Genomic DNA, 25,006 nt, shown 5'->3' on the forward strand with positions numbered 1-25,006 from the left:
CCTCTCCACAACCACCCTATCTCAGCCTTTCAATATTTGATAGGTTTCAATGATTCATTGCCCCCCCCCCACCATTTTACTGCATGTTTCAATGCACATGTGATAAATCGATGAATCTGAAAGATTAACTTCAGCAGAAAACTATAAAACTATGATTGTGAGGCAGTTAAATTCTGGTTACTCCTTCTCCCCCACTGCTACCAACCACCCAGCTTAATAAAAAAAAGATCACAGAACAGTAATTTCATAAATTGAACTTTTTAAAAATTTAATTCAGTTTACTCAGGCCTTCCTGTGAACAGATGGAACTTCAAAACTGTATCGACATATAATTTTAAAGCCAAAGAAAGTAAGTAATAATATAGTGTGTAGCATCTTTGTGGATAAAGCTGCCTTGACACTGATGGCCACTTCTTTAGTTCTTGGTCCACACGAACAACATCACTTTAATCCTCCTGGACACGCGGATGTTCAGACGGGCTTTTGCAGGATGCAGCCAAGTACTTGTTGGAGGAGTCTCACTGCAGGCTGTGAGACGGCATAATGGACTGGGAGCATTGCTTCCACCGTGGCCTTCTGGATGTAATACCTGTGATCAGCATGCAAAGAAGAATCAGTTAATCACCGCAAAATCCCAGCATGATTTCCACATGTGGACTGAACATACTTAATCCTTTACACCTGGCCCCATCAACATCCTCCTCACAATACTTCCTCGGTAAATCCCACCTATTTTGACGTAAAACCTGCTCACCCATTTCATTAGGTGATGGCGTGAAGTGCTGTCCACTGGGGCTCGTGATATCTACAGATATTTACAAATGCAAGTTTACTACTGTATTAGAATACTGGAACTCTCTCCCTATTGGATTTCCAAACCAATCACTCCTTCCACACCTCCTTCACATTGGTGCTGCCATGTTCTCAGTCTCTTAATTCTCTCTCCCTCGGTTTTACCATCATTGTCACTTCAGTATTCCCCCTCACATTTCACTACTGTCTCTGTTCCATTCTGCTGCTTTGTACTCATCACTGTTTATTGTCTATTTACTATTACCATGTATAAGATTACTATGTCCTGAGTTTCTTCATACAGAAGTTACTGGTGGGATTCTTCAATTGTTTGTGTGCGGTCCCAATGAAGGATCTCAGAGCAATCTGTTGACTGTTTATTTCCCAACATGGAAGCTGCCTGACCTGCTGAATTCTGCCAGCATTTTGTGTGTGTTGCTCAAGATTTCCAGAACCTGCAGATTCTCTTGTGTCCGTGTACAGTACAGAGTGTATGGTATAAAATCCAAACACAGCAAACCCCATGAGGTCACTGGGATTGAGGAGCAATGAATTCTCTGAAGTTCTGTCATCAGACTGGCTGCGGAACAATTGTCTTTAAGGAAAGAATGGTCCGCACACTCTTCTATGCAACACATTAAATTGTACTTAGTTCCCTTTCTTCTGTACAACAGTGTGCTGCCGGAAAATGCAGGAACCTTTCAGCATTTCTGGAGGAAGTCATAGACTGTTTTAACTTTCTGTCAGAATGAGAAAGTGTTGGTGATGCAACACGATTAATGGAGGAAAGAATGAAATGGAAAATTTGTACTGAGAGGCGAGATTAAATAACAAAGGATCAGTACAGAGATCACTGTTGTTTGTGATATTGTTGTAGAGCACCGCAGCACAGAAACAGGCCCTTTGGCCTATCTAGTTTGCACCAACTTGTTTTTCTGCCTAATACCCCTCTCATCTATGTACGTACCTATCCAATCCTCTCCTAAATGTGCAATTGAACCTGCATCCACCACTTCTGCTGGCTGCTCTTCCAAACTCTTACCACCCTCTGAGTGAAGGAGCTCCACCCAAGGCTCCCCTTAAATATTTCACCTTTCACCCTTAACATATAACCTCTGGTTTTAGTCTCACACAACCTGAGGGGGAAAAGCCGGTGCAAACGGCTTTTCTATCTGTACCCCTGATAATTTTGTGTACTTCTCTAAGATCAACCCTCATTCTGCTGCACTCCAGGGAATAAACTCCTAATCTATTCCCTATCACTCAGGTCCTCAAGTCCCGGCAACGTCCTTGTAAATTTTGTCTGCATGCTTTCAATCTTACTGATATCTTTCCTGAAGGTAGATGTGATTGTGACGAGAATGTGTGCGGGCTGATTAGCGAGTTTTCAGACGATACAAAAATTGACAGAGTTGTACATGGTGAGGAAGGCTTGCAAAGGATTCAGCAGGGTATGGACCAGTATGAAACATGTTCAGACAAATGGCAGAGTTTAATCCAGACTAACGTGAGATTTGGCACTTTGGAATGTCAAATACAAGAGGAAAATACACAGTTAGTGACAGGAACCTTCGCAGCATTGATTCACAGAGAAATCTTGTGGTGCAAGTTCACAGCTCTCTGAAACTTGCACTGCAAGTAGATAGAGTGGTAAACAAGGCACACTGCATGCCTATTTTCGATGGTCAGGGTGTTGTGTATAGAAGTTGGGAGGTTATGTTGCTGCTGAACTTTGGTTAGGCAATATATAGAGTCTTGTGTGGATTTGGTCATCCATATTACAGGAAGGATTTGTTGGTTGTCCATCGTTTCCAACAATGATGTAACCCGAGGGAGAGGAGTTTTACAGTGGAAAATCCATTACACTAGGGCAGTTCCACTCTCTCGGCCTCAAAAACCTTGGGCCATGATTGGAGACTTCCTCAGCTGCAGTGGACAGCTGTGACGCCTTTTGTGCCTTGACATGCCCTTCTCTCTCCACAAAGTGTTGCAGCACCGCCTTCTTGGCCATCAGATCTGGTAGTTGATCTCATCTGCCCAGTTGGATGCTGGGGTAGGCATATCCCTATCTCACCAGGGTCGGAGGGTCCCAGCTACCCTCACCTGGTTTAGCCCACCTGTGGAAGTGGTGTACCAGGCTGCGGTAACTGTCAAATGCAAACAGTTACTTGGAGCCACAGGTGAGAGCTGGGTGGCAGGTGGGGACCAAAGGTGGACGAGCAGCCCCTGGACAGAGCACGACAAGCCTGACACCAGAAGTGCTACCCTTCCATAGACATCCCATGCAGGATGTAGAGGCTTTGGAAAGGTACAGAGGAAGCTCACCATGATCTTGTCTGGATTAGAGAGTATAGGAGAAGTTGTTTTCTCTGGAACAGTGGAGGCCAAGGGGTGATCTGAAAAAATTATAAAATTATGGTATGCATAAATAGGATATGGTCAATAGAATGGAGAATTGACTCCATAGATTATGTATGGTCAATAGAATGGAGAATTAACTCTATAGATAGGGTATGGTCAATAGAATAAAGGGCTAAGATCAGAACCTTACCACTGCATCACTATCTACCACAACAACTTCCATTAAATCCCAATACTTATGGTATATTTTGAAAGGAACTTCAGTTTGCTTTTCTTGGCAAGTAAACGCTCTTATTGCCACATAGAATTTGCAGATATAATAGCATTTTTAAAATATTTATATGTATTTAAGAACTGCCTAGAAAGATAGTTTTATTTTTACATATATATTTAATATTCATACTTTTTACATGAAATTATATTTATTATAATTCTTTGACATTTACTAATTTTCTATATGACCATAAGACATAGGAGCAGAATTGGGCCATTCAGCCCATCGAATCTGGTCCACCATTCTATCATGGCTTATCCCAGATCCACTCAACCCCATACACCTGCCTTCTCACCATATCCTTTGATGCCCTGACTAATCAGGAAATGATCAACTTCCGCCTTAAATATACCCATGGACTTGGCCTCCACCACAATCTGTGGCAGAGCATTCCACAGATTCACGACTCTCTGGCTAAAAAAATTCCTCCATACCTCTGCTGTAAAGGGTCCCCCCCCCCAAACTTTGAGGCTGTGCCCTCTAGTTCTGGATGCCCCCACCGTAGGAAACATCCTCTTCACATCCATCTTACCTAGTCCTTTCAACACAATAGGTTTCAATGAGATCCCCCCACATTCTTCTAAATTCCAGTGAGTACAGGCCCAAAGCTGCCAAATGCTCCTTATATGTTAACCCCTTCGTTCCTATAGAGCCTAATCACACAATTATACTTTTGTTACTGTGTATATATAGATAGGTGTATGAGGTGTCCAGGGAGGGGCAGAACCTCTGGTGAAGGGTCTTGTCATGTCCATTCCAGGGCAGCTCACTCCCCTTTGGTCCCCACTGGACACTCAGCTCTCACCTGTGGCTCCAAGCAGCTGTTTGCTGCGACAGCGGTCACACCCCGGTACACCACCTCGACAGACTGGCTAAACCAGTGAGGGTAGCCAGCAGGCCTCATAGTGGGGAGATAGGGATATGCCTGTCCTAGCATGCAGAGTCAGTTCTGGCGGACTGGGTGGATGAGATCGACAGTGAGATCCAATGGCCAGGAAGGTGGTACTGCAACACCCCATGGAGAGCGGAAGGCATGATAAGACATAGACAATGACTTGGCCATCCACTGCAATCAAGGAAGACCCTAGTTTGTGATGTTGTTGTTACCACTGGACCCAGACCTCTGAGGTTGAGAGAGTGGATCTGCCCAGGTGCAATGGCTTTTCCTTTAAAAACTCTCCTGTTATCGGACATGACGGACAATCACCAAATATGTAAGCTGATGAAGCACTTGGAGACAGTGCATAAGGACAAGAAAGACAAAACACTGGATTACTTCATGGCCGACAGTAAAGCAAACGTTTATTGAAAAAGCCGATAGGATAGACAAATGTTTACTTGCGTCTGATGAGATTTCAAACAAAAAATTACAGAAGCTGGCAAGCCACATAACATAGGTGAATTATCGTTTCTGTTGTCATTTCTACTGTTATGAATCAGAACGCATATGGAATGATTCAAGCCAAGCTCTTGAGCAGCTCATCAGTATCAAGGTGTACTGATGAAATATCAGATGATGTGGATAAACAACCAGTTGCACAAGTGCAAGGTAAGACGTTTGCCCTGCAAATCGATGGAAGCACATTATGTGATAATAAAGGCCTCCTGATAACATACATTTGGTTTTTGAATAACAATCAGGCCAGTGAGGAAATGCTTTTTGCCCAGAAGCTTAAGATAGATACCAAAGGTGAAACTATTTTGAAGAAGTCAAGAGCTATTTCTTGGAAAACAATATTCCGCTGGAAAATATAATGGCTTTTGCAACTGATGGTGCTGTTCCGATGGTAGGAAGATTCATTATTGTAGTTGAGAACTTCCCCACTATTCAGGACTTAGGACACTTACAAAGACAGGTGTGTAAAAAGAGCTGGAAGGATCATTGGGGACCCGAGTCTTCCCAACAAACTGTTCCAGCTGCTACCATCCGGGAAATGGTACCGCAGCATAAAAGCCAGGACCAGCAGGCTCTGGGACAGCTTCTTCTAGCAGGCCATCAGACTGATTAATTCACGCTGATGCAATTGTATTTCTAAGTTATATCAACTGCCCTGTTGTACATGCCATTTATTAGAAATTACTATAAACTGCACATTACACATTTAGACGGAGATGTTATGTAAAGATCCTCATGTATGTGAAGGATGTACCATAAGTAATAAAGTCAATTCAATTCATTTAAAAATGCTGAGCCTGTCGACCATCCTTCTGCTGTAATAATGTTTGTCAACTTCATCGAATTAAATGCACTTCAAGATTGTCGTTTTCAACTACTTTGTGAGGAAGGTGATGAAGATTTTGAATGGCTATGAATGCATACAGAGATCCTATGGTTATCAAAAGGTAATTGTCTTCCATACTTCAATGCACTTTGGGATAGTATTGTAGCATTTCTAAGTGATAAGCAGCTTGGAGAACAAATTGTCACTGCCAAGTCTGACATATTTTACCTGTCAGATATTGTTGAAAAACTTAATTTATTAAGCAGTCACAAGGAAAAATCTGCAACTTCAAATCATGCAAAGAGGCTATTACGGCCTCCTTGGAAAACTCAAACTTTCAGCAGCAAATTAGTGAGTTTATACAATTCCCTACACTGGCATCTCTTAAAACTGAATTAAAATTAGAATTGTAAGATGATGATCTGATTGTATATATCGATCATTTGAAACAACTGCACACCGATATGGAATTTCAGTTCAGAGGCCTGCTGGAGATGCATTTTGCAGACTGGGTGGTGGATCAATTTGGGGTGAATGTGAATGATGTTGCCACCACATTGCAGGAATGTCTTATTGAGCTGCAGAGCGACAGAATGGCTCGAGCAAAATTCAAACCAGCAAGCAAAATTTCTGGATAACTAGTGATATTCAAAATAAGTTTCCACAGCTCTGGGAGAAAGCAAAGTTTGCTCTTAATTGATGGATAGATAGATAGATAGATAGATAGATACTTTATTCATCCCCATGGGGAAATTCAACATTTTTTCCAATGTCCCATACACTTATTGTAGCAAAACTAATTACATACAATACTTAACTCAGTAAAAATATGATATGCATCTAAAATCACCTTCTCAAAAAGCATTAATAATAGCTTTTAAAAAGTTCTTAAGTAGTTTACTTAAATACATTGAGTCCTAACCCCGGCACTTTAACATATCTTACTCCTGGCGGTTGAATTGTAAAGCCGAATGGCATTGGGGAGTATTGATCTCTTCATCCTGTCTGAGGACTTTCCACCTCTCATCAAGTTGAATGTGGTTTTAGTCAAGCTCTTCACCTGCTATCAAAAGCTTGTAACTATCTTGATGTTGTGAAAGGATAGGCCTTTTGATTATCTTTTGGTGAAGAATGGCTCTGCGGCCTGTAATTGGTTAGCTGTGCAGCACAAAACTGAATTACGCCTGGACTCCTGGTTTGAATGTGTTGTTCACCCGTTTTTTGCCATTTGCACAATTTGTGCTTTCTTCATGTGTTGGATGTTTGATGTTTTCTTGGACGGGCTCCATGGTGTATCTTTGTTTTGTGGCAGCCTGCAGGAGAACGAATCTCGGAGTTGTATTCTACATACATACTTTGAATCTTTGAACCAAGTTGCAACCAGATATTTAAAAACTTGCTAGTTTGCATCATTTGCAAGGATCTCACTAAATACCAAATATTAAGCAATTTTTCATTGCTGGTTGGAAGTATTTATATTATAAATAAAGTATCCTACTCAGAACTTTGAAACGATTTTATCACCTGAATCATTATATTCAACTTATAATACATATAACCTGTTAAAACATAAATATTGACTGTATTAATATCAACACAGTTGACCAAAATGACTTTATCAACTAACAAACTAAAGCAGATGGGGGCCACGAAGGTAATTGAAAGTCACAAATGGGCCAAAAGCAGAAAATGTTCACGAACCAGTGGTTTAGTGAATCTTTGCTGCCCTCTATAGCAAGTATATCATTTTGAGTGTGATGAGACTGGAAATATTTCAAGGAGAAGTCGTACCTGCACATTTCAATTCGCCTTCTCAGTCCCATTCTGACACGTCACTCCATGGCCTCCTCTACTGCCACGATGAGGCCCCACTCAAGTGGGAGGAGCATCTCCTCATATTCAGCCTTAATAGTCTCCAAACTCATGGCATGAACACCAGTTTCTCTAACTTCGAGTAATAACTCCCCCTCCCCACTTCTCTCTTTTTCCATTCTCTGTTCTGGTTCCTCTCTCACACCTTCTCTCCTCACCTGCCCATCACACCCCTCTACTTCCCCTACTCCTCCCTTCAACTCCATGGTCCACTGATCTATCCTATTAGATTCTTTCATCTTCAGCCCTTTAACTCTTCCACCTATCACATCCCAGCTTCTTACTTCACCCCCACCCTTGCCTCCACCCACTTGCCTTGCCCCTCACTTGGTCTCACCTATCACCTGCCAGTTTGTACTCCTTGCCCTCTCCATCTTATTTTAGTTTCTGTCTCCCCCGCCCCCTTCCTTTCAAGTTCTAATGAAGGGTCTCAGCCCAAAACATCAACTGTTTATTCCCCTCCATAAATACCGTCTGACCTGCTGAGTTCCTCCAGCATTTTGTCTGTGTTGAACTTAAAAATTGTCATTACAGCTCTTTACTAATACACTCAAATCCTCTAGAACCTAGATAGAAAGGCTAACATTTTAGTTGTCTTCCTAACTGAGCACTCCCTCGGTATGTCTACATCGATTTGAAACCTTTTCATGGCCATAAAGTCCCTAAGGTTGGCCCAGGAAAACTATTGGTGATATTTACACCGGGAACTTGAAAGTCTCAGCTGTCTCCACCTCAGCACCATTGATACAGACAGGATCTCAGTGAAAGCTGTGGACAGAGTGCACAGCCAGAGGATGTTTCCAACAGTGAGAGCGTCTGGGACCAGAGGGCACAGAGTAAGTACAAGGCTGTCCCTTTGTTTTGGAGATGAGGAGCAATTTCTTTAGCCAGAAAACAGAGAGTCTGTGGAGCTTATTGCCATGGATGTTGTGGAGGCCAAGTCATTGGGTATATTTAAAGCAGAGGTTGATAGGTTCTTGATTAATAAGGGCATCAAAGGTTATGGGGAGAAGGCAGGGGGGCTGGAGTTGAGAGGGAAAATAAATCAGACGTGATAAAATGACAGAGCACTCAATGGATTGAATGGCCCAGTTCTGCTCCTTTGTATTATGGGGCGTGTGCTCCTGAAGTCAATGACCAGCTCTTTCCCATTGAGGAGCAGATTGCTGCCCAGGCTCTCTATCGCCTTCCTGTGCTCTGCCTCTCGTTATTTGAGATCTGCCCACTACAGTAGTGTTGGGGGGTCGGGGTGGTGGGAGGGACGGGGAAATGGAGTGGTAGGTAATTATATTTCACGACATCCAGCGACGGGGAGGGTACATTTTGGAACTTCGAGTACAACGCACATTTGCATAACTTTAAACCAAAACTCAGATCACCCCAGGGGTAGTGATTCCTCTGATGCTCAGTGGGAGGCATTCCTTTCAGAATCAGATCATCAGAGAGCCATAAACATGGGAAAAGGCCCTTCGGTCCACTATCAAGCACCCTTTTACATTAATTCCAATTTATTCTCCCCACATGCCCATGAATTCCACATCAACCCCCACTGATTCTACCATTCACCTACGCTCTAGAGGCATCTTACAGTGGCCAACTAACCAACCATCTTACAGTGGGAGGAAACCGCAGGCACCCAGAGGTAGTCACAAGGAGAATGGACAAACTCCACACAGGCAGGATCCAAGGTCAGAATCGAACCTGGGTCATTGAGGTAGCAACACTGTGCCGCTTGTGTTGTGGGGATAAGCCCTTTTCCAGTAACTGGGGCACAAAGATCCAGGGCTCTACTGAAGGAAGCAGCACTCTCTGAGATGCTGTCTCCTGGACAATGCTCAGTTCTCTTTGTAGATCTCTTCAGGGAATTCCTAGTGTTTGTAGATACCAGATAATAAAGCTCATTGAAACTTGGTTACCAAGTACCTGGGTTAATTAAGAGAATTGAGAAAGACATGTCTGAGGTAAACAAAATCTCTCCTGACCCTGCTTCAAGGAAGATCAGAGGAGCGGGGTTCCATGGCAGCCTAGCAGTTAGTGTGACACCATTACAGCTCAGGGTGTCAGAGTTCAGAGTTCGGAGTTCAATACTGTTCACTTCATCAGCTCTTCTCTCAACCCTGAAACACCTGGACAGTGAAGATCCATACATCAGGATGCTCTTCATTGACTACAGCTCAGCATTCAATACTATCGTCCCCTCAAAACAATCAATAAGCTTCAAGATTTTGGCATCAATACCTCCTTGTGCAACTGGATCCTCAATTTCCTCACTTGCAGACCCCAGTCAGTTTGGATTAGCAAGAACGTCTCCTCCACGATCTCCATCGCACAGATGTACCATGAGGCTGTGTGGTTAGCTCCAGTGCCATATTTAAGTTTACTGATGACACCACTGTTGTTGAATGAATCAAAGGTGGTAACAAATCAGCATGTAGGAGGGAGATTAAAAATCTGGCTGAGTGGTGTCACACCAACAACCTCTCACTCAATGTCATTCTATTCATGCCTCTTATCACCTTGTACAACTCTATCAAGTTGCCTCAGATCATCCTTTGCTCCAAAGAGAAAACTCTTTCCTCATAAGAGTTGGGCTTAAATCCAGGCAGCATCCTCATAAATCTTCTCTGTACTCTCTCTAAAGCTTCCACATCCTTCCTATAATGAGGCAACCCAAACTGAACACAATACTCCAATTTGGTCTAACCTGGGTTTTATAAAACTGCAACATTGCCATAGGACCATAAATCATAGGAGCAGAATAGACCATTTGGCCCACAGAGCCTGCTCTGCTATTCCATCATGGCTAATTTATTATCCCTCTCAACCCATTCTCCAGCCTTCTCCCTGTAACCTCTGATGCCCTTACTAATCATGAAGTTATCAACTGCTGCTTTAAGTATACCCAATGAATGGCCTCCACGGCTGTCTGTGGCAATGAAGTCCACAGGTTTACCACACTCTGGCCAAAGAAATTACTCCTCCTATCTGTTCTAAATGGATGTCCCTCATCAACCCAAACAGGCCCCCCCTTTATCCCCATTCTTTTGCTCTTGCCAGTCAGCCAATCTTCCATACATGCCCGTTTCTTTCCTGTAATACCATGGGCTCATTACCTTGTTGTTCTTGAACTCAACCAGTGAGAGACAGCACACCATACACTTTCTTAACCACCCTATCAACTTGCACGGCAACTCTGAGGGGTCTATGGATGTGGATTTGATTCTTGAGTTTTATGTACGTGTCCCAGTTGATGTGGTAGGTCAGTTGGGAAGCTACCTACAGGTGTACCTATGAACCTGCTGCCTGACCTTCTTGGTGGCAGAGGACACAGGAGATGTTAGGAGTAACCTAGATCAGTAACCACAATGCGTAACTCAATGGTGCACACTGCACCTTGTGCCATACATGGTAATAGATCAAGAAACGGTCACAGTGGCAGTGCAGTAGTGTAGCAGTCAGCACAACACTATTACAGATTGGAGCTTGAGTTTGGAGTTCAATTCCAACATTGCTTGGAAGTTTTTAAGGTTCTTCCCATGAACAAGTGGGTTTCCTCTGGGTGCTCCGATTTCCTCCCACATCGCAAAGGCACGCGGCTAGTACGTTAATTGGTTATTGCAAATTGTGTTGTTAACTAAGTGGGACGCTGGGCAGTGTGGTTCATTGGACCAGTAGGGTCTGTTCTGCACTGAATGTCCCAATAAATATAAATAAAATAAAAACCGGGTCATTTGATCCAAGATGTCTATCCCACATCAGCCTTACTTTTCCTCTCACATCCCATCAAATCCCGTTGTTGGCTTTCCTGCTGCCCACCTACCTGCACTATTGTCAAGTTACTGTGGTCAATTTTTAACCTCTCTCTGCTATGGGCAGAAGTTCCCATTTGCTTCAAAAAGGCAACAATTATACCAGTGCCCAAGAAGAATAATGTGGGCTGCCTTAATGACTATCGCCCAGTAGCATTCACATTGACAGTGATGAAATGTTTTGAGAGGTTGGTTATGACTAGACTGAACTCCTGCTTCAGCAAGGACCTGAACACATTGCAATTCGCCTGTTGCCACGATAGATCAACAGCAGACGCAACTCGATGGCTCTCCACACAGCTTTAGACTACCTGGGCAACACAAACACCTATGTCAGGATGCTGTTCATCAACTCTAGCTCTGCATTTAATACCATCGTTCCTACAATCCTGATTGAGAAGTTGCAGAACCTGGACCTCTGTACCTCCCCCTGCAATTGGATCCTCGACTTCCAAACCAGAAAACCACAATTAGCGCAAATTGGTGATAACATATCCTCCTCACTGATGATCAACACTAGCTTATCTCAGGGGTGTATGCTTAGCCCACTGCTCTATTCTCTATATACTGTTACAAACCCCGTAACTGGGTCACTTACCAGCAAAGATAGAGAGGTCCGTTGAAGTCTGATGGTACTATTTTTAACAGTATTTATTGATAAAAATACACAAAATAATATCAATGCAAACATACAGATAATATACCTCGTCAATACTAAATCTAAAAGTGCGGGTATAACAATAATCAATAAGAAATAGCTCTATCGTTGTCTAGGGGATAATGTATTGTCTGATGGAAATATAAAAGTCACTTTAGTTCATTCAAGCTGCAGCTTTTTGGTTGGAGAGAAAGACGGGTTAAAACTTGCCCATTCCTTTTATGATGTCAATCCTTCGAGAGTCGTTGGGAGTTAATTTCCCCGTTGTTAGCTAAAAACCGTTCTTCTGTGGTAAAAGGGCCCACCGATTCCGGGGCAAATGGAAAAGGATGCACGTGGGTTGGTTCCACCGGCTTTTGCTGTTACAGGAGTTCTAGCATTTCTTCTGGTGCGTCTGAAGGGGCTGTTTCCCAGACCCTCTTTTATCCTGACTCACAGGGTCTCAGATGTCAATCAGGGTGGGACGATGCAATCCCTCCACCAACCCCCCCCCCTCGGTTCATTGCCTGGGGGCTTCGATGCATCGTACAGGATTCAATACACGTCCGTCTCCAAGAGACAATAGCCGTTATCAATGGATCCGCCTTTCGGAGGCCAGGACACATCCCAAACTCTTTGTGGATTCTGTATGTCTTTCTCTCATTTCCTGGGTCTCCTGACTCGAATCAATAGTGATCCTGCCATTCTCAAAAAGGAGGGGGCCACGGGCGTAACAATACCCATGACTGTGGCTAAGTATAGCTCAAATACCATCTATAAATTTGCTAATGATACAACCATTGTTGGTAGAATCTCAGATGGAGACAAGAGGGCATACAGGAGTGAGGTATGCCATCTAGTGGAGTGGTGTCGCAGCAACAACCTGACACTCAACGTCAGTAAGACGAAAGAGCTGATTGTGGACTTCAGGAAAGGTAAGACGAAGGAACACATACCAATCCTCACAGAGGGATCAGAAGTGGAGAGAGTGAGCAGTTTCAAGTTCCTGTGTCAAGATCTCTGAGGATCTAACCTGGTCCCAACATATCAATGTATTTATAAAGAAGGCAAGACAGTGACTATAGTTTGAAGAGATTTGGTATGTCAACAAATACACTCAAAAACGTCTCTAGTTGTACCGTGGACAGCATTCTGACAGGCTGCATCACTGTCTGGTATGAGGGTGGGGCTACTGCACAGGACTGAAAGAAGCTGCAGAGGATTGTAAATTTAGTCAGCTCCATCTTAGGTACTAGCCTACAAAGTACCTAGGACATCTTCAAGGAGTGGTGTTTCAGAAAGGCAGCATCCATTATTAAGGACCTCCAGCACCCAGGGCATGCCCTTTTCTCACTGTTACCATCAGGTTAGAGATACACAAGCCTGAATGCACACACTCAGTGATTCAGGAACAGCTTCTTCCCGTCTGCCATCCGATTCCTAAATGGACATTGAACCCATGAACACTACCTAACTTTTTTGATATATATCATTTGTTTTTTGCACAATTGTTAATCTATTGAATATACACATACTGTAATTGATTTACTTATTTAATTGTTATGATTATTAATTTTTTCTTCTTCTTCTCTACTATGTATTGCATTGAACTGCTGCTGCTAAGTTAACAAATTTCAGGTCACATGCTGGTGATAATAAACCTGATTCTGATCAATTAGCCTGGAGGAGCACACAGCCACAGGGGGAACATGCAAACTCCACACAGACAGCACATGAGGTCAGGATTCAACCTGGCTCACTGGAGCTTCAAGGCAGCAAACCTTACTGATTAATGAATGTCACTAACTATTGACACTGGATGTGGTTTGTTGGATTAGAGTGTAGAATTGCTATTTTCTAGCATTTTCCTGTAGTTTAACTTTCCTGTGCTTTTATATAATAACCAATGTTCCAGTAATTGTAGTATAGCTGATTCTGCATCCTTCCTGCAAGTATCATGCTGCTTGAATCTGGCTACTTTCTAGGTTAATTGTTATCACTGGAATGTTGTTCTCTAGTCTGAGTATGAGTCAAACACAACCTTTTTCTTTGCAACAGTAAATAACAAGGACGTACTCACCAATTTCTATGCCTCATTCTTGACTTCCAACAAATCTTGGATCAATGTCACCGGATCCAACGGTGCAGTAGTTTACAGAGTAACAGAAACAACTCATACTTCCAATCTCTCATGAGAACAGCTCAACCTGACACCCAAAGGGATATATAAAAGAGGCAGCAAGCAATCTGCTGGAGGAACTCAGTGGGTTCAGCAGCATCGATGGGACAGGGTCAAGGTGAAAGCAACTGTTGAAGACCCAGACCTTCTAAACAGGAGGTGGGGGGGCGGGGTGGATGTAAACTTGGGTTCAGGGTTATGGGAAAAGTGTAGGGGCCAATAGTAAGCTCCTGATGAACTGTGTGGTTTTTTGCTTGTGCTAAAATTCTCATGTAACAGACTACGGATGGAATTTCCGTTCCTACGTGTAAGATGGAGAAAGTCACTGTCTCTGAACATGACACTGTAGCACAGCAGTTAGTGTAACAGCATCATTGCGCTAGCAACACAGGATCCGGTCCACCACTGTCTGTGAGGAGTTTGTACGTTCTCCCTGTGACCACGTGGGTTTCCTCCGGGTGCTCTGGTTTCCTCCCACATCCCAAAGGTTAGGGTTCGTAAGTAAGTGTTGTCTGAAGCCTGGTGACGGTTGCGGGCTGCCCCCAGCACCACCTCAGCCTGTGTGTTAGTTGATGCAAATGACATATTTCACTGTATGTTTCGGTGTAATAAATAAAGCTGATCTTTAAAACGATTGTGCAGGGTTATGGGGGAAATGTGGGGGTCAGTTATCAGCTCCTGCATTGGTCTGATGGACTCTGTGGTTTTTTTTCCTTTGGTAAAAGACTCCGCAGTTCTAAGTGCAACACCCTGGGGAAGGTTTCACTGCTAACGTAATGGTTTCTCTGTAGCAGCAGTGTTTGGGTGATGGTGAGAGTTAACGGGTGCTTTGGAATGTGAGCCGTCCAATGAAGGGACTGTGTTTTTGTGTTGTGTGCCTGACACTGGTGTGTGAGCTGGGTCTTTTGTTGGGCAGGAGATGAAGGAAGAAGACACCGGAGAAAAGAGATCATAGGACTCGACCCGGAGCAGGGCCATGATCTGATGAAGCCTGAGGAGATCGAAGGAGGATCGGCGAAGAGGAAACTGTGAGCTCCAACTTGCGCACATTAGACTGTTTCATTAAAATGGGCCCTTTTTTTTTGCTTTTTCTTTACTAACCCTTTGGTCAAATTAAGAATAATAAAACTAAATTGTTTAATTGTATGCGGTATACCATCTGCTATTTCGTGGTCTTCATTTGTAACAGGGTAACGAATCACGCAGCATCCACACAAACAGCGGGATTCGGAGTCTTGCGCTTCAGTCTTCCGCGTTTGGTGGGGCCGGAGATTGTCTTCCCTAGACTTACGCAGCTGATGGAACCAAAGTCTTTCATCAGGTAACAGAGTGTAAATATCTGTTCCTACTTGTAAAATGGGAGAAACTCACTGTCTCTATAATCACAGGTGTGCTCGCAAGGTATCCAGTCTCACAAAGAGATGTATGGTTGGCAGACTATTAATTGCAAGTAGGAGTTTCCCACGGTTACACTCACCGAGGAACATTGAAGTCCGATGGACTGCAGCTTCTCCTTACCTGAACTCCTCGCAGTATTTACTCCTGATGTGCTCTGCCAGCCTGCTGCCATACTGAAGGCAGGTGTTGAGGATGTAGAGCTGCTGGAAAAGCAGCAGAGCCTGGCTGGGGCTCATGAGATGAAGTGGAGACAGGACTGTCTCAATGATGCGTTTCATCATGTGGTCGATGAAAAATAACTGCAACAGGAAGACACAATAGACAATAGACAATAGGTGCAGAAGTAGACCATTCGGCCCTTCGAGCCTGCACCGCCATTTTGAGATCATGGCTGATCAATTACTATCAATACCCGGCTCCTGCCTTGTCCCCATATCCCTTGATTCCCCTATCCATAAGATACCTATCTAGCTCCTTCTTGAAAGCATCCAGAGAATTGGCCTCCATTACCTTCCGAGGCAGTGCATTCCAGACCCCCACAACTCTCTGGGAGAAGAAGTTTTTCCTTAACTCTGTCCTAAATGACCTACTCCCTATTCTCAAACCATGCCCTCTGGTACTGGACTCACCCAGCATCTGGAACATATTTCCTGCCTCTATCTTGTCCAATCCCTTAATAATCTTATATGTTGCAATGGAACTCTTCAAGTCAAAGGTTAAGGAAACACACTCATCAAAGTCAAATTGATCTTAAAAGTATGTCATATACATCCTTGAGATTCATTTTCCTGCAGGCATTTAAAATCAAGAAATACCACAGAATTTACGAAAATCGATACATAAACAGATGACAAACTGCGCAAAAGATGACAAATTGTGCAATTAAAAATAAAACTGAGAGTAACTGTTGGAAAGAGTCCTTGAAGAGGCCACCCAAGCTCCCAGTTCCAGACCTTTCCAGCTGCCTTCTCGTTCCCACATCCTCGGCCTTCACCACTGCCAGAATGAAGCCCAGAGTAAAACTGAAGGGGTGACACCTTCCATTGCACCTGGGTAGTCCACAGTCCCACAGCATAGATGCTGATTTTTCCAGTTTAGATACTTCTCACCACCATTCCCCAATTCATCTTTTGATCCTCCCATTCCTCCTATATTTATTCCCCTTCCCACTCTCACACCATCCTCTCAGCTCACACACAAGTTCACCACCCGAACCCCACACTCTGTTCTAATGAAATACTCCATACAGAAGTCATACAGAAAACTCCACCGTGGACAGTCCCAAGCCCGATTTCAAAAGGAGAGTTGGGCTTGGGGCTACCAACCCCATCTCATAAAAACCCAGAGATACAGAAACACCAGCAGAAGCTCCAAAGACCTCATCCCTGGGAGAGGAAGGATCTCGAAGGTGGGATCAACGTGAAAGACAGGCCCAGGACAGAGAACTCTGGTGGGCTGCTGTTGGCGGTATGTGCCCCAGAAGGGGTGATGGGCTAACTATGGCATGCAAAACAATGATTTTCACTGTACCTCAGTTCATGTGGCAATAGTAAACCAACTTTCCAACTTACCAAACATGCGTCTGTCTATTGGCACCACGTTGTTGCTGCTCTCAGGGTTTACCATCAGCTAACTGTGAAGTTGCCTGATATTCCCTTGTTCGAGCAATGAAGTTCTAGGCTTTGCTGTTCTTGCCTGTTTTAAGAGCCAGGGCTAGCAGGCTGGTAGTCCTATTCAACCAAGGTGGTAAGTTGGTACAGGTGCCCTGAGGGTCATTGCTTTTGGTAAAACGATGACAGAACACTTACCGTGGCTGGAAGTCTCTGCAGAGCGGCCATTAACCATCCCACTGTCATAACGTTTCCTGAGCCCGAACCCCAGCTTCCCTGTCAAGATTATTACAAGAAAACTCAGTCAAGTGCAGGGTGGTCTAAGCTTTCCTTCTGGATGATAAGAAAAGTGTATTTTTGAACATGTGTTCAGCTGATTACTCTGGGATTTTCATTGCTATGGGCATTGCAGGTGGTTTTCATTGAGACACCGATTGTCATCACGTCAGAATTATATGATCAGCAACATCTCCTTAATGCAGCAAAAATATCCCAAAGTGTTTTGCAGGACATTATCGGTGCTGACATTCAGCTGCATAAACTGGGAGTGATTAAAGCCCTGGGCAAAGAGGGAGCAATTCAAAGGAGGCAGGAGAGCTGGACAGGGTTAACAACATAGAACAGTGCAGCACAAGCAACCAATGATGTTGCATCGAGCCTACTCCAACTCCAAGATCAATCTGACTCTTCCCTCCCATGCAGCACTCCCTTTTCCTCTGTCCATATGTTTATCTAAGAATCTCTTAAATGTCCCTAATATATCTGTCTCTACCACCAACCCTGGCATGGTGTTCTATGCACTCTCCACTCTGTGTAGAAAACTTACCTCTGACATCCACCCCACACTTTTCTCCAATCACCTTAAAATGTCTCATATTAGCCATTTCCACCCTGTCCAGTCTACCTACGCTCATCATCTTGTACAGCTCCATCGAGTCGCCTCTCAACCTCCTTCACCCCAAAGAGAAAAGCCTTCCTCACAGACCTGCTCTCCAATCCAAGCAGCATCCTGGAAAATCTCCTCTGCACCCTCTCTCATAAGGAGGAGGTGGTTGATGGCATGGGGGGCGGGGGTCAGTGGGATCTATCAGGAGGCAAACACGACTGGAACGTTTGCCTTCAGCACTAGCAGTCTAAAATCTTGTGGTTTCGACATCACAAAGTGCACCAGCCAGGCAGCTGGGGTGAAGCCAACAATCCCTGATCAAAGCTTGGGAGATGGAAACCATCTTCAAAACCCTTTGTTCCTTAACTCTCGATTGCAGGAACAAACAATGATCCAAGCTGCTATTCTTCATGGACAAGCTGCTCCTGACAGAGTCATTACTTTGCACCTTTAGCAGAGTTTAACAATAATGGATCATTCTTTCCTTCAATTAAAGTCAAAGTCTGTTTGTTTCTCAATGTGACAAGCCAAAAGCCTGTCCAAAGAGATAAAAGCCACATGAGTCTGCAGGGGATATTACTCTTCTCTTAGGAACAAATTTTATTGCCCTTGTTACCATAGTAACTGGGTAGAACAAGGCTCCCTGCTCTAACAAACCTGAGCGCAGAATTAATTTTGTATCAGCCAAGACTAAAACTTATTGAAGCACACACACACACACACACACACACACTCTCTCTCTCTCTCTCTCTCTTTTTGAATTTATGCAGAAAGGCAAAATTTCAGCTTGAGAACTTTACCTTAAGTACAATATAGACAAAGGAATTTAAAGGTGAATACAAATAAATGAGTGAGACACCATACTGTGGCCAACATAAACCTGAATCACCGTCTCCGTTCTCCACTCCCTCATCCCAAATACCCAGCTCCACCTGAAGGTCAGAACCGATCTGGATTCGTTGTGTGAATGGGGCTCTGCAGGTTCACCGGGAGAACCAGGACATGAAGTACAAGCATAGTGAGAGAGGGGGAAGTGGAGGGACAATGCAGTGTGATGCCCATTGTGTTACACTCACTTGGTGTGTTATGAGGAAGATTTCATACAGAGCCGATACCACTGCGTCATTATACTCCAGCAGCAGCTTCTGCAACTATCATGGGAAACGGGAACAAAAGGAAGAATCAGGTGTTAATTAAATTCTACAAACGTGAACTCACAACATATGCTAACATTAGTACTTGCACCCAGAAGCTTTGCCCCAATACTGCACATACAGAACACAGCAGAGGAACAGGTCCTTCAGCCCATTGTGTGTGTGCGTGTGTGTGTGCGCACGTGTGTGAGTGTGTGTGTGTGTGTGTGTGTGCGCATGTGAGTGAGTGTGTGTTTGTGTGTGCGTGCGCGCGTGTCTGTGTGTGCGCAAGTGTGTGTGTTTGTGTGAGTGTGTATATCTATCTATCTTAAAATTAAATTAGTGCCAAAAAAGCAAAAATAGTGAGGTAATGTTCATTGGTTCAGAAACCTGATGGCAGAGGGGAAGAAGCTGTTCCTAAACTGTTGAGTGAGGGTCTTCAAGTTCCTGAACCCTCTCCCTGATGGTAGAAATGAGAAGAGGGCATTGTCTTGGATGATAGGGGTCCTTAGTAATGGATTCTGACTTTCTGAGGCATCACCTTTTGAAGGTGTCCTTGATGCTGGGGATTCTAGTGCCCACGATGGACCTGGCTGTTTACAACTTTCTGCAGCTTTTTCCGATCCTGTGCAGTGCAGCCCCCCCCCGTCCCATTTGATATTGATTTAATTTGATATTATAAATCTCATCCAGGCAATTACAACATGTTGCTCATTAGACGTACAAGCTAAAATAATTACACTGCAACTAATTAAAAGAAAAAAAGAGCACATACTTCAGGCACTATCAGGGAGTTAAGGACAAAGAACGATCCCAACTGCACTGGATATACTTCTGGAGGAGATATTAAAAATCCTGCATTTATGAGCAACTTTCTTGGCCTCAGGTTGTTCCAAAGGATTTCACTAGTAATCAATTACTTTGAGTATGGTTTCTGGTATAATATAATATTGTGGTGACCCACTTTCCAACACACTCGAACCGGCTCACAAAATGGCGCGCAGCGGCAGAGAGGCCGGCCCCAAAAAGGGCGCCAGGCCTTCTTCACCAGCAAAGGGAAAAGCCTGCGCGCGGGAAGGGACTGTGAATATGTGCCCCCTACAGCATTCCCGCCCGGAGAGGGCGGAAACCGGAAGGCTTAAAAGCAAAGCTGCAAAGTTTGAATAAATCTTTTACTCAACTGCAACTGACCATCTGTGTGTCATTATTCCAGCGCTGTGTGTAGCACACCGCTACAATTGGTGACCCCGACGGCTCAAACGATATTTGGACCGAAGATGAACAACGCCACATCTGTTCATGTAGTTTCGTTAAAACTGCCAAGCTTCTGGACGCTGCGACCTCACCTATGGTTCCAACAATCAGAAGCCCAATTCCACATTCGGCAGATAACCTCGGAATCCACACGTTACTACTACGTGGTGAGCTCCCTCAACCAGGAGACAGCCGTCCAGGTTGAGGAGTTCATACAGTTGCCCCCGGAGGATGGCAAATACACAGCATTCAAAGCCCTGCTCATAAGGACTTTTGGACTCTCATGGCGCGAGCAAGCTTCCCGCTTACTGCACCTGGATGGTTTGGGAGACAGGCCACCATCGGCTATGATGAACAAGATGCTGGCCCTGGCTGAAGGACACAAGCCCTGCCTCATATTTGAGCAGGCATTCCTGGAGCAGCTGCCCAAGGACATACGCCTGCTGCTGTCCGACGCGGATTTCAGCGACCCCCGGAAGGTGGCGGCCCGGGCGGACGTGCTGTGGAAAGCCAAGAAGGAGAGTGGGGTGTCCGTCGCACAGATCACCAAGCCACGTGCCCAACAGCAGACCAGACCAGGCCCGGCAGCAGAGCCCACAAAACCCAGAGGCAGAAGTGTGGAGGCCAACGAACAATGGTGCTTCTACCACCAGTGGTGGGGTGCAATAGCCCGCCGCTGTAGCCCGCTCTGCAACTTCCTGAGGAACGCCAGGGCCAGCCGCCGCTGATGGCTACGGCGGCTGGCCATCAGGATAGTCTCCTGTATGTGTGGGACAAACAGTCGGGACACCGCTTTTTGGTCAACACCGGAGCTGAGATCAGCGTCTTACCTCCAGCGAGTTACGACGACATCCGCAACAGAGAACCAGGACCCACCCTGAGGGCCGCAAATGGCAGCACAATATGGACCTACAGTACCCGTACGGTGCGGCTACAGTTCGGCTCCAGCCAGTTCACGTGGGACTTCACACTGGCCGCCATGGCCCAACCACTCCTGGGGGCGGATTTTTTGCGAGCTCACAGCCTGCTGGTCGACCTGCAAGGGAAGAGACTAGTCCACGCTAAGACTTTTCAAACGTTCTCCCTGGGTGTAGCCAAGTTGCCAGCCCCACACCTGGACTCCATCACGCTGTCCGACAACGAATTCACCAGAGTCCTGGTGAACTTCCCATCGGTTCTGGCACCGCAGTTCACGGCAGCCATGCCCAGACACGGAGTACAGCACCACATCCCGACCCAGGGACCACCCCTCCACGCCCGTGCTCGAAGGCTTCCCCCGGACAAGCTCTAACTGGCGAAGGAGGAGTTCAAGAGGATGGAGGAATTGGGGATCATACGGTGGTCCGACAGCCCATGGGCCTCCCCCCTGCACATGGTGTCCAAAGCGACAGGGGGCTGGAGACCATGCCGCAACTACCGCAGACTGAACGAAGCTACCACTCCAGACCACTACCCCGTGCCGCACATTCAGGACTTTGCAGCAAACCTGCACGGCACAAGGATCTTTTCCAAGGTAGACCTCGTCTGGGGATACCATCAAATCCCGATGCATCCGGACGACATCCCCAAAACAGCACTCATCGCTCCGTTTGGCCTTTTCGAATTCCTCCGAATGCCGTTCGGCCTAAAGAATGCTGCACAGACGTTCCAGCGGCTCATGAACACGGTGGGACGCGACCTGGACTTTGCATTCATCTATTTGGACGACATCCTCATAGCCAGCAGCAGTCGTCAGGAGCATCTGTCCCACCTCCGTCAACTCTACGCCCAACTGAGTGAATACGGCCTAACATCAACCCGGCCGAATGCCAGTTCGGACTCAACACCATCGATTTCCTGAGCCACAGGATTACTAAAGATGGGGCAACCCCTCTGCCCGCCAAGGTAGATGCGGTCCGCCACTTCCCCCAACCCAACACACTTAAAGGCCTGCAGGAATTTGTGGGTATGATGAATTTCTACCACCACTTCCTCCCCTCAGCAGCCCGAATCATGCGCCCCCGTTCACCCTGACGTCGGGTAAGGGCAAGGACATTACCTGGGACGAAGAGGCTGTAGCCGCTTTCGTTAAAACCAAAGAAGCCTTGGCAAACGCCGCGATGCTAGTGCACCCCAGAACAGATGTCCCTAAGGCCCTCACAGTGGACGCATCCAACACAGCAGTCGGTGAGGTGCTGGAACAACTCATCGAGGGTCGCTGGCAACCCCTGGCGTTTTTCAGCAAACACCTACGACCACCTGAACTCAAATACAGTGCTTTCAACCGGGAACTGTTGGCGCTATACCTGGCAATCCGGCATTTTAGGTACTTCTTAGAAGGTAGGCCTTTCACCACGTTCACGGACCATAAACCGCTTACCTTTGCGTTCACGAAGCCATCCGATCCCTGGTCGTCCCGCCAGCAGCGACATCTGTCCTACATCTCCGAATACACGACGGACATCCGGCATGTCTCGGGAAAGGACAACGTCGTGGCGGATGCACTATCCAGACCAACCATCCAGGCCCTGTCCCTGGGGGTGGACTATGCGGCGCTGGCGGAGGCACAGCAGGCAGACGAGGAGATCCCAAGTTACAGAACTGCAGTCTCCGGTTTGCAGATCCAGGACCTCCCCGTAGGCCCAGGTGAGAGGACCCTACTCTGTGACGTCACCACCAGCCAACCCCGCCCCGTCGTCCTGGCAGCCTGGCGGCGGCGCGTTTTCAACTCCATTCACAACTTAGCACACCCCTCCATCAGGACAACCATCTGGATGGTCTCCAACAGGTTCGTTTGGCACGGACTCCACAAGCAGGTCAGTGAATGGGCCAGAACGTGCATGCACTGCCAAACAGCCAAGGTGCAGCGGCACACCAAAGCCCTGCCGCAGCAGTTCCACCCCACCCGCCGGCGTTTCAACCACATTCATGTGGATATCGTGGGCCCCCTGCCAGTGTTGCGAGGAGCGCGGCACCTCCTGACTATCATGGACCGGTTCACAAGATGGCCAGAGGCGGTCCCGCTCACCAACACCACCTCCGAATCCTGCACCCGGGCACTGATTGCAACCTGGGTATCCCGCTTTGGTGTACCGGCCCACATTACCTCCGACAGAGGCGCCCAGCTCACCTCCAGCCTGTGGTCAGCTATGGCCAGCCTTTTGGGAACACAGCTGCACCACACAACTGCCTACCACCCACAATAGAACAGACAAGTGGAGTGTTTCCACCGTCACCCGAAGTCGGCTCTCATGGCCCACCTCAAAAGGCCTAACCGGGTGGACAAACTTCCCTGGGGCCTGCTCAGAATCCACACGGCGCCCAAAGAGGATCTGCACACCTCGTCGGCTGAGTTGGTGTACGGCGCACCCCTGGTCGTCCCAGGAGAATTCATACTAGCCCCAAGGGGGCAAGAGAAAGAACCCGCAGCAGTCCTGGACAGACTACGTGAGAGGCTCGGTAACCTGGCCCCCATACCCACTTCACAGCATGGACAGAGCCCGACCTGCGTACCCAAAGACCTGCAGCACTGTAAGTTTGTTTTTGTACGACGGGGCGGACATCGGGCACCGCTACAGCGGCCCTACGAGGGGCCGTTTAAGGTGATCAAGAACAACGGGTCCACGTTCGTGCTGGACATTGGGGGGAAAGAGGAGATTTTCACAGTGGACCGACTCCAACTGGCCCATGTGGACGGCGCAGCCGGTCGGGGCTCAGGCACCGCGACGCAGAGGCAGACCTCCCAAACAGAGTCCGACCCAGACTGTGGACATTGGGGGGTGTATCGCCGGTTCCGGGGGGGAGCTATGTGATGACCCACTTTCCAGCGCACTCGAACCGGCTCACAAAGTGGCACACGGCGGCAGAGAGGCCGGCCCCAAAAAGGGCGCCAGGCCTTCTTCACCAGCAAGGGGAAAAGCCCGCGCGCGGGACGGGACTGTGAATACACGCCTCCTACAGTATTCCCGCCCGGGGAAGGCGGAGACGGGAAGGCTTAAAAGCGAGGCCGCGAGGTTTGAATAAATCTTTTACGCAACTGCAACTCACCGTCCGTGTGTCGTTATTCCAGCGCTGTGTGTAGCACACCGCTACAGTATAACTATATATGGAATTTACAATTCAGGCATCCATGAATATTATTTGTATCATCACCAACAAACCAATGCAGCAAAGTAGAACTTAAGATTTTCCTTTCTCTTGACAATTATAGTTTTTTTAATGTATTTAAATTAGTGATAACTGGAGTGAGTTCATCAATACAACCAAAATAGATTTAAACATTAAAAATAAGTCAGTTATCAAGTAAGTAGGCCTCAATTTGTGAATAACCCCATTTAAAGTCATTTTGTAACACCAAAACAACTGATAATAGTTTCATTAGTTCTGGCTTGATGTCTTGAAAATTAACTTTTTCTGATGCAGAAAAAGAACGTTAAAAATATAATAGATCATTGAGCTGCCCATCTCCATCTCTGTCTCACTATCTCTCTCCCTCTCCCCTCCCTTCCACCCTGTCCCTCCACCTCTCTCCTTCTCTATCTCCATCCCCAACTTCCCACCCCTACCCCTTTTCCCCTCTCTCCCTCCATTTCCCCTCTCC

At 46.1% G+C, this 25,006-nt stretch overlaps 1 protein-coding gene across 2 annotated transcripts in view; it reads right to left on the bottom strand.

Annotated features, from left to right (window-relative positions):
* Positions 1–242: 242 nt before the first annotated feature.
* The window catches only part of c10h12orf56 (chromosome 10 C12orf56 homolog), a 146,617-nt gene continuing 121,853 nt past the window's right edge, over positions 243–25,006 (bottom strand). The window contains exons 10-13 of one of the 2 annotated variants that reach the window (XM_073058796.1): positions 19,117–19,191; positions 17,353–17,430; positions 15,665–15,843; positions 243–589 (exon numbers count right to left, since the gene is read on the bottom strand). In XM_073058796.1, coding sequence (XP_072914897.1) covers positions 472–589; positions 15,665–15,843; positions 17,353–17,430; positions 19,117–19,191 — 450 coding nt within the window. In that variant the 3' untranslated portion in view covers positions 243–471. The remainder of the gene's footprint in view (positions 590–15,664; positions 15,844–17,352; positions 17,431–19,116; positions 19,192–25,006) is intronic. The other variant, XM_073058797.1, reaches the window with a different exon arrangement.

This window comes from Hemitrygon akajei, chromosome 10 (genome assembly GCF_048418815.1).
Source record: "Hemitrygon akajei chromosome 10, sHemAka1.3, whole genome shotgun sequence".
Classification (NCBI taxonomy): domain Eukaryota; kingdom Metazoa; phylum Chordata; class Chondrichthyes; order Myliobatiformes; family Dasyatidae; genus Hemitrygon; species Hemitrygon akajei.